The 10,825-nt window shown below is 33.4% G+C and overlaps 2 protein-coding genes across 3 annotated transcripts; both read left to right on the forward strand.

The window, feature by feature from the left end:
* The first annotated feature begins 3,895 nt into the window (after positions 1 to 3,895).
* LOC121809074 (vacuole membrane protein KMS1-like) lies at positions 3,896 to 7,553 on the forward strand. Of its 2 annotated transcripts, none has more exons than XM_042209627.1 (8): positions 3,896 to 4,242; positions 5,209 to 5,420; positions 5,670 to 5,748; positions 5,918 to 6,217; positions 6,341 to 6,498; positions 6,645 to 6,761; positions 6,838 to 7,017; positions 7,099 to 7,553. In XM_042209627.1, the coding sequence occupies exons 1-8, from the start codon at positions 4,179 to 4,181 to the stop codon at positions 7,291 to 7,293; spliced, it is 1,305 nt and encodes a 434-aa protein (XP_042065561.1). In that variant the 5' UTR covers positions 3,896 to 4,178; the 3' UTR covers positions 7,294 to 7,553. The 2 variants fall into 2 exon arrangements, with proteins under 2 accessions (XP_042065561.1, XP_042065560.1); XM_042209626.1 differs by having other exon boundaries at positions 3,899 to 4,242; positions 7,093 to 7,553.
* Positions 7,554 to 8,967: 1,414 nt separating this feature from the next.
* Positions 8,968 to 10,775, forward strand: LOC121806816 (mavicyanin-like). The gene is made up of 2 exons (XM_042206968.1): positions 8,968 to 9,276; positions 10,206 to 10,775. Exons 1-2 carry the CDS (start codon positions 9,090 to 9,092, stop codon positions 10,592 to 10,594), a joined length of 576 nt encoding a protein of 191 aa, XP_042062902.1. The 5' UTR covers positions 8,968 to 9,089; the 3' UTR covers positions 10,595 to 10,775.
* Positions 10,776 to 10,825: the final 50 nt, after the last annotated feature.

The raw sequence follows: 10,825 nt of genomic DNA on the forward strand, positions 1-10,825 counted from the left end.
TGACCTGTCTGTAGATCACATTTTCTAGCTCAACAAACAATTTTCTCGATAGTTCTACCTACTTCGTGATGCTAGACACGATAAACTTAGTTGGAGATTAGGTGTTGTACTAGCATCATTCTTCCTTGGAAGGAAAATTTTTGGTATTGTTGTTGCTTGAATATTTTCATGTTCACTCTTAACTCTATATTGAGATTATGATATAATGTGACAATATCTTTTTCCTTTGCTATATGTTGCCTTCTCCCCATATCCGAACCTTGTTTCTTGAATGAAATTCAACTCGGTTGGAGCCACGAACATGAGGTAAAGACGAACACTAGTAGACTGTAACCTTTAGGTGATCTGACATACAGTATGTCGTCGTTCACATCTAGCTGAAAAACTATGATTTATCACGTTTTGAGATCGCGTTCAAACGAGCTTTTCGTAGGATATTGGGAGTCTTGATTGTCTCCCTTGTTTTGGTTTCTTGTATGAGTAAAATATATTCTTATGCAAATTTTCATTGGTTTGGATTTGGATTTTCGTTGTGATTTCATCTGGTTTGAATATACTGTTATTGTGATGTTAGTTTTGTGACTTTTGTCTCATAAGTTGAAAATATTACATGGTTAGTTAAAAGAAGGAAATTGATTAGTGCCTTGACTATGTTAGTTGACAGCTATTATGATATTGTTAATTTGTAGTTCAACTATAAATTCTCTGTTCAATCATGTCCTAATTTGGTGCTTAAATTTTAGTATTAGTTGAGCATCATCTTACAAATTTATTTGTATTATTTGATGAGAAATGTGTAATCGTGTGATTTTTTATTAATATGAGAAATGTGTGATCGTGTGATTTTAGTGATTTTTTTTATTGTAAATTCATTAGAACTCTACACAAATATATCACCTTAGATTTCACAAAAATAGTTCATATTTTATAGTTGAAAAATTAATTATTATTTGAATTCTGTCCTATACATACTATATAGCACCACTGACATTACGACCTAGTAAAAAATGTATCGTTAAAAAAATTAAAACTTAACCTTAAACTTAAAATATAATACGATATTAGTCAAATTATTAACGAGTTAACTTATAAGCTATAAGACTATATATAAGTATTTTTTTTCTTTAATCAAATTGTAGTACTGGGTTTCATTTGATGGCCCATTTAATTTTACTAGCCTATTTTAGATAAAATAACAAAAAAAATTGCATTAACCACATTAGGACTTTTGTGCTCATGTATAATACACCCTCACGATCATGTCCATTAACCAAATTTAAATATAAAATATAAACTACACTTCGTTGATTTGCTCGTAGCCTCACCTATACCCAAAACAACTCGAACGACCAATCTATTAATTGAAGAAGTAACGTTTTATCAATTGAAATACACTTTGTTGTGATAAAATATCAAAGGTTGGGATGGGGAGCATGATGAAGTGGTAATTTATATAGTATTTTTTTTCAAGTATTGCTAATATTGCTATTATTAATAGGAGTAGTATTTATTATTTAATCCCAAACATGAATAAATGTATAACATAGTATAGATACGAACATATATATGGAATGGTTCAAACTTCAAATAAGCAATAAGTTGGCACGAGTAAGGTGCAAACATTTAATGACATTAAATGATAACGATATTATCTAAGAAGAAATTCATTTTTGAGCAGTAGATTATATTTGTATTTCTCATCCAAATATTCATTTTCATTAGCAGAAGAAATTCCAAATATTTTATATTTATTCTTTAATCCTATATACAAGAGGCCCTTTACTTTTTTTTAACTTAAATACATACGGAGTACTTATTAAACTGATTAAATACCAAAAAAGAAATCATAATATTATAAATTCTCAAATATATCATCATCGATTTTAAATGATATATTGGGGGGAGGATCCCCTACTGTGGGGGAAAACACAGCACAAGGTGCTGTGCTACAAAACGACACAGTTTTGACATAAGTTACTGTACATTTATTTTCATTAGTCAGTCGATCATCATTTTCCTCTTTTTTCTTAGTACATAACACATGTTTACTTAAGATGGGTTCATGGTCCATGGAATTTGAATCATAATTTTTTAGCGTTTTTTTATTTCGTACTTTGCAAAATTTTAAATTTTGAATTTTATTACAAATATATAGAAAACTAGAATATAGGATTATATAATCTTTTATTTCTTACATATATTTTTAACCATAAACTTAAACGGGTCAATTTATTGAATTATTTAATAAATAATTAAAATTTTCAATATATCAAAATACTACTCCCTCTTCCCTTTGTCCTACGAGGATATATATTTTTTTATTGAGCACGAGGTTTAATGCTCAATTGCTAAAAAAAAGGTAGAAAGAAAAAATAATTTATTGTTAGTAGAGAATGAGTTCCACCTTATTTGAGTGAATTTTTTTTTTCAAAATTAGAAAAATAGTACTTCCTCCGTTTACGAAAAATAGTATCATTTTGTCATTTTGGGGGTGTCCATGAAAAATAGTCTTATTTCAAAAATGAAAACTTTACCTCCCACTTTATCTACTTTTCTTATCATCTCTTTTACTTTTTTCTCTTATATCTCATACTCTACCTACTTTTCCTCTATCTCTCTCGTACTCTACTAATTTACCATTAAAACTCGTACCGTCCACAAATGAGACTATTTTTTGTGGACGAATGGAGTAATATATATGCATATAGGACATGGTTTATTTCATAACTTTTTTTAAAGTTATAATACAAACATTAATATCAGTTAGTATCACAAAATATATTCTGTCTCAATATCAGTTTGTTGATTCATATATATTAGTTCCTGAGTCAAATTAGTTCATAGGACAAATATCAGTAATTGATATGTTTTGTGATATCAATTGATATTAATATATCGGCCAACTGATATGATTTTTAGTTCTCAAAGTTATCATTTTAAATAAATTATCACCAAAATAAAAAATATATAATCATTTATTCCAGCAAATAATTCAATAGATTGACTAATTTAAGAATGTTAAAAGTATATGTAAGAATAATAGTAGAAGATTGGATCGTATGTAATCATCCTATATTATATATATTTGCATTAAATTTGAAATGTTAGTATAGTATTTTTGGTATATTTCAACTATGTTATAATTATAAAACAAACTTAAAATTTGTGCGAAATAAAAGAAACTTTAAAAAATTATATACTTCTAATTCCACTGGCACTTTTTTATTTGTGGAGGCAGTATAAAAACATGTATCATATGAACAAGAAAAAAGGAGGAAAAGAAAAGCATTGTGCCGTGATGTCTGTGTTTATTGACAAAAGATGAGTAGTTTATGGCAAAACTACGTCGTTTTAGAGCACAGCACCTTGTGCTGTGTTTGCTTCCACAGTAGGGGATCTTTCCCCGATATATTGAATTATTGATCTTGACCGCTGACCCAAATTATATAAAAGTATGTGCCTCAATTAAAATGATGATAATTTGAAATGTATGCACATTCATGGATTATGAACGTAGTTATGAACATTTATAAGTTAGACACTATACTTAAACGTGACTCCACCTAACTTAATTTTCCAAAAATAATTTAAATTATATTCCTAATTTCATGGAATATGCCTGCACTATAAAATCAATGCCAAACGTCGAATATTACGCAACAATAGTAACAAATTAGACAATTTACACGACAAGATACTCTATTGACTCATTGACGTTATATTCAACTTGTTGTTGTGACAATCTTAAGCATCAAATATTTCAAAATATTTATATCCATAATTTATATTTTTATATTAGTAGTATTATATTTAAAATAACATAAACTATTAAGGATATTTATGATTGAATTCAAAATAGTAGTCCAATTGAGTAAAGCATAATTCTCGTTTCAATTATCCAATTTACAGTGCTTGTGTGTGAGAGAGAAAAACGTGATAAATCAATCTCCTCCGTCAAAATCAGGTGAATTTTCAACCAACACAATCGCCTCCACAAACACACTCAGATCTCTCTCCAAAATCCGATCTTTTCTCGTTTGATTTGAGCAGAATCAAGATTATTGCATCCCCTTTTACTCTCGCCCTGCAATTCAACAGTAACTATTACACGCACGGAAACGCATCAGTGTGTGTAATGCCTGTTTAACATGGCGTGTATGTGAGTATAAAATAAAACAATGGGGTCGAAGAAAAAATCGAAATCCACCAGTAGTCGTCGAAACGGCGGCGTATCTCTCTCAGGCAAGTTTTTTCTTCTTCCCGGATTTATGGAGTTGGTTTTCACAGATGTGCTTCATTAAATGGAAGAGCAGAAATCTACTTTGTATTTGATTTAATGATTCGTCAGTTTTTGTTGATTTGCCTCATTAAATGGATGAGGGAAAAGTTTTTTTGTTTGTAGTTGATTTAATGATTCTTCAGTTTTGTGTATCCACGCTTTGGGTGGGATGAATGTTCGTTTTTTTATTCTGTTTTGCTTATTTTAGAATTTGTTGATGAGAAAGCTTTTTGTTATGTGCAGATTCATAAATGGTGTTGAACTTTCTGCTATATGAACATTCATGGGTTTAACTATTTGATTAATGATTAATGGTGCCATTACTTTTATTAGGATTTTTAATTTTTCTTCTGATTTAGTAGATGTTTTTTTTGGAGGAAACTAAGAGACTGCCACAAATAGTCACCTGCACTGAGTAGTTACTATGTATGTATGGCAGTGTGTGCTTTTTTGAGAAAAATGAGTATGTGTTGAAGACTAATGGTATGAGATGTCTCTGCAATGCATTAGGTCGGTCGAGAACTCGTATGCAAGTTTGTCTGAGTCTTTTAACTTGGTTCAAAAAGTTTGTCGGATAAAATTTGAGGAATCAAGCCGTGCCCTTTGTTGCTAAGTATAAGATGCAAGTTGAGTTGGAACTATTATGCGCGATATAGTGATGTGGGAAGAGAGATTTGAATTGGTGTTGTACTTGTAACTCTCTTAGGTTGGAGGTTTTCCACTTTGCTTATGTATGGATTGAGAGGGAGGGATGGCCGTGCTTGATATTTGCTCTAGTACTAGTATGCAACGGGAGACACCTAGTTATTTGATAAATGGACATATGTATGATACTGAAAATTCTCGTGGAGTGTGTTCCTATAAGTATCTTGGTTTCCGGTTAATGAATCTTATGTTGATTTCTTACTGTAAAATATATGCTTTTGTAGGACTTCGAGTGAAGCACCAGCAAGAACTAGAAAAATTGAATCTGACCACCCAACCGTTCAAGACGCTAAAGCTATTCCTTTTTGCTGTTGTACTCTACATCAGACGGTCGTTTACATATGTTTTGTCACATGGCGGTTGGCTTATGCTTTGTGGTGCCCTTGTTGGGGTTGCAGGGATACTACTCGTTATAGTTGATGGTCCTCATGATAAGGTAATTCATTTGGTCATCCTAAATCAGAGAAGTCGTATTTAATGCGGACTTGGTAATTATGCAATAGTTTGGTGTTAGTGTCTCGTCATTTAAACTCAGAATCTCAGATCTCCAAGCATCTTCAGAAAATGATAGTTCTCTTATATTACTATTTATGATTTTAGGAATGAGAGAATGCTTGTTTATATTTTTCTGGTCAGAGTTTGACACATTTTGGGTCTTTCCACATGTATCTTAATTGAAATGCAGCATGTTGAGGAAGTTTTACGTTACATGCGGTTTGGACTGTGGTGGGTGGCTCTAGGTGTAGCATCTTCCATTGGACTCGGTAAGAAAAATTAGCTTAACAAGATTATCTATTCGATATGCTGATGTTGATGACTTATTTGATGATTGATTGTTGGGAAAATATTTTGATGACGAACAATTAAACATGTTTTCTCATGCATATCTTCGCAGAGTATTATCCTAGCTTCATAAGTTCTTTATTTTCGTAGGTTCTGGGCTGCACACCTTTGTCCTCTATTTAGGACCCCATATTGCGTTCTTCACATTAAAAGCAGTGCAGTGTGGTCGAGTAGACATTAAAAGTGCCATTTACGACACAATACAACTAAAGAGAACTCCTTCATGGCTTGGCAAAGATTGTTCCGAATTCGGGCCTCCTATATTTCCGTCCTCACAAGGTGTGCGAATTCCCATCAGTAGCATCTTACCCCAAGTCCAGTTAGAAGCAATACTATGGGGTCTTGGTACTGCACTCGGCGAACTGCCCCCGTATTTCATTTCAAGGGCAGGTATGTAAATTCACAAAGTTGTTAGTTACTTTAGATCTATTGTCTATTGACATATGAAAAACAGGAATTATGTGGTTGGTATGTAGTATATGAAGGACCTCACACATGCTATTCATTATACAGCTAGCTTGTCGGGAAGTACAGTGTCAGCCATGGAAGAACTGGATGCTTCCTCGACAGGAGACGAAGGGTTCCTTTCTTCCCTCCTGAGTAGAATGAAGCGCTGGTTCCTTTCACATGCCCAATATATGAACTTCTTCACCATTTTGGTTCTTGCTTCGGTTAGTTCCTTTGTCTACTTTAACACCACCCCAATTACGGTTATTAATCCCTATCTAGAGTTTGTTACTCACAATTAGGATCTAATCCACATTTTTTAGTCAATTTTGGGGTCCATTTTAATGAGTTGTCTCGATATGCTCTGTAGATACCCAATCCTCTGTTTGATCTCGCGGGCATAATGTGCGGACAGTTTGGAATTCCTTTCTGGAAGTTCTTCCTAGCAACGATGATTGGGAAAGCAATAATCAAGACTCACATACAGGTTTGTGATTCGAGCTTACTCCACTCTCTTCTTTATTCACAGGACATATTTTCTCACAAATGTCGATAATCTGCAGTCACTTTTCATCATCTCCATCTGCAACAACCAGCTTCTTCACTGGGTAGAAAACGAACTACTTTGGGTGCTCAGCTTCATACCTGGCTTCGACACCATCCTATCCAACCTCATCCCCAAGCTTCATTCAATGAAGGACAAGTACATGTCTGCCAAACCTCACGCTCAAGCAGATAGCAAGGTTCGTGTCGTTCAAACTTGTCTAGTCCAGTCCAACTTCTATAATCACCCCGTTGCTCACAAATTCGCTTTCCAGCCTCAGGGGAAGAAATGGGACTTCTCTCCTGCTTTTATTTGGAACACCGTGGTTTGGTTCATGCTGATGAACTTCTTCGTCAAGATTGTGAACGCAACTGCACAACGGTATCTGAACAAGCAGCATGACAAGGAAATCGCTGCAATGAAGAATAAATCATCGAAACAATCTGATGATTCTGATACTTCTTCATCCAGATGAACTTTTTTTTTTCTTTCTATTCTTCACCCCACATTAAGCTATATCTCGCATGATTCATATGGATTAGGGATAGGGGTTCGGATTCCGGGTGATGACTGTATGCATTCGCTGCAAACAACCAAATGCACCCGCAAGTTATCAATTTGAAATTGTTTAGGGAAAGAAGGGATGAATTGTGGGAAGTCTAAAATACATTACTAGTGATTTAACATGAAAAATTGGAAATTTGAGTAATTCTAGTCAATGTTCTAGTTCTTGTATGGATTTATGTTTTCTTACAACAGAATTTGAAGACAATGACACCATGATTTATGACTTGTGCCCTAAATTGTGTGATGTTGCTTTAAATGTAATAATTCAATTATGTATAACAAATTTCATCTAGAATGTTGTATGATTGAAATTTCAATTTCTAACCAAGATTTTTCCTATACTAATAGCTAGGTTAAATGGGCAAGATATTATACTGCATAATGAGTTCTGTACAATATCATGGTTTTAGGATAATAATTAGCGAAGAATTAGTATTTTTTTTCTTATAAAATCGTACTGGTGACACTTTCAATAAAATATTAGCATGTACACTTAATTAAATCGATTGTTAAAGTTCAACACATCAAGAGAAAAACTTATCAGTGATTAACAATAAATTATGTTGTTAAATTCCTGTAATTAGATAAGAATTATTATCTGTGAAATGAAGTAGAAAGATTATAAATAGTCAATGGCGAATGAAAAATGATGTAAAAAACTGTATAATAAGGTTTCATTAATTCAAATCCTTTTGCAGAGATTGAGTGCAACAAAATCATGTCTATTGTCCATGTATAAAGCAAATATACAACTACATGTCATAATTGAAGACTTCTTCACCCCAAAGTATAATTTATGTACCAAACCAAACAAACCTACTAAATATATAACCTTTGCTTACAAGTTTTTCAAGTATTGTTTTCATGTTAATTAATGCCAACAGCTGAGATGTGAGATCTCTACCCATATTGATCACTACGTAGCTTTTACCGAGTATTCGTTAGTAGAGTGACGACTTCATGACTAGAATTGAATTTCTTTGTCCACACCACACCCATGAAGTAGCATATGGATAGTAATTTAAGAAGAAAAAAGGAAAATATTGATGCCTACCAATATATGTTTTCAGTATGTTTCTTGAAATTCTAAGAAAATGATTGGCCACTATCTCATGCTTGATAGTACAATTTAATTACTCCTATAGTAGGGAGCTTGATTCTTTACTAAAAACCAAGTTTCATAATTATTTGGGAGTGAAATTCCTTGAGAATTAGAGTGTACTACAAGTTGATGAACAATGACATTTTACCATGCCACTAAATCATCATTATTGTAAATTTAAATGGTATATTATCATTAAAAAATAATTTTATTAAACTTTGAATAATATTTACGTTCAAAATATTACTATCATGCAAACACAATTCTAAATTAGAATCCAATGCAATGTGTACATTTTTTGGTACTCAATTTATGGAAAATAAATGGAGTTTTCCTCATTTGTCATTTTATCCTTATTTACACCACCAAAAATTGAGTACCTAAAAAAGAAGATAATAATAATTTCCACTTTTTCATTGTTATTTTACTATATTTATGATAGAGAGTAGTCATCACCTAAGAATGGCCCATTATGAGAACTCCAAAACCACCAAATGTCAAAATATTTCACTATAAAAACTGACACAAAACTTGAACAACAATAGTCATTGAGATAGCCCTTTTTGAGTTCTCAAAAAAAGAGTCTTTGTCTTTGAGGGAAAATGGATTCAGTTCTAGAAAAGAGATCTCTTGTAGTACTAGCATTTTTGTTTTTGATGTCAAATTTGGCTCAGCTTTCATTTGGAGCAGTTCACAAAGTGGGAGAATCAGCTGGTTGGACCACCATTGCCAATGTTGATTACAGACAGTGGGCTATTTCTAAATCTTTCCAAGTTGGTGATATTATAGGTATAAATACTCTCTCTCTCTGTGCATGCAAGTGTTTGCTGTTGTAATGTTTGCATAATCATTTTGTGTTTTCTGACATTTGGTTTTGGTTGAAAGATGAAATTTTTGAACACTTGATTTGTGCAATTTGTTGCTTCCATTATGAAAAAAGGATCCTTTTTTGTTTTTACTGTTTCAAGATGATGTTTTCCACTCTTAATGCCACTATGTAGTTGCAGAGACCACTTGTTTATACAGCTCCCTCCCTTAGTTTCTAAATACTAGGAGTAGTAGCAATTAACTAAAAACTTTTCTTTTTTTGTTAATGTAAAATTTTGAAATACTACTACTAGTAAAAAAAATTCAAGAAGCTAGGACAAGGAAGTGGAGTACAGAGAGAGAAGAATGAGGTTGTTGGAAAATAAATGCTCCTGCATTTCGGTTTAGCCCATGATGTCTTGTCTTGAATCAATGCATAGTCTAGTGAACAGTGACTCAAGCAAAATCAAAAATTTACTTTAATAATTTAGTAGTTATACTTTTATTACTCCATCCCTTCACCAAAAATAGTCTTATTGGTAAACTATGCAAGAAAAATAGATAAGGTGGGTAAAAGTAGGAGTAATAAAGAAAAATGTGAATAAAGTACTACGAGATACTAAAAGATAAAAAAATTGAATAATAAATTGAGAGTAACTATCCATCTATAGTATTATGTGGCTAATTTTGGTTGACGGACGAAAATATAAAGATAGACACGGTTTTTTGTGGACGAGTGGAGTAATATTTTATGACTAGTTCAAGGAAAAACTCGGTAATGCACTAAAAAAACACGGAATACCGAGAACAAGTTAGCGGGCACGACGACTAGTTACGGCGCTGGCTCGTAAATTGAATTGCTAATTAACCATAGAATTTGAGATTTTGTGTTTTATGTTTCGAACTCCCAGTGTTCGAGTACAACTCTCAATTTCACAACGTGATGCGAGTGACGCACGCTGAGTACAAGTCGTGCAACGTCTCGTCCCCGATCACCACTCACACTTCAGGCAACGACTCCATCGTCATCGACACCCACGGCCACCACTTCTTCGTGTGTGGCGCGCCAGGGCACTGCCAGGCTGGCCAGAAAGTGGATATCAACGTCCCCCGGGCACCTAGTGTAGCAGCACCTAGTCCGTTGGGATCCGCCTCAGCCACTCCGGCTCCTCCACTGGCACCCGGAGCACCGGCTCCGAGCAGCGGATTGTCTCTCTCCGCACCACTAACTATCCCTTTTGGTAAATTGGGATGTATGCTGCTTTTGCAGCTAGCATGCATTGTGGTTCGATTGTTTTAGCTTTGCTACTCACAATCTATAATCCTCCACTAATAATTCTACTATCGACTTTGTGTTTTTTTTTGTTCGATTTATCTGTTACATTTTGGTGTTATTTTTCGTTTCGTGTTCTGCAACACCTAAATGTAACAGAAATTTTCGTATCATGTTTCCTCAATTTTATACTCATATTGTTCTTCAAGTTTTAGTGTTCTCAACAAATTTTTGCACTACAACTATTATAAGAAATCC

Source organism: Salvia splendens, chromosome 6, assembly GCF_004379255.2.
Source record: "Salvia splendens isolate huo1 chromosome 6, SspV2, whole genome shotgun sequence".
NCBI classification, from domain to species: Eukaryota; Viridiplantae; Streptophyta; class Magnoliopsida; order Lamiales; family Lamiaceae; genus Salvia; species Salvia splendens.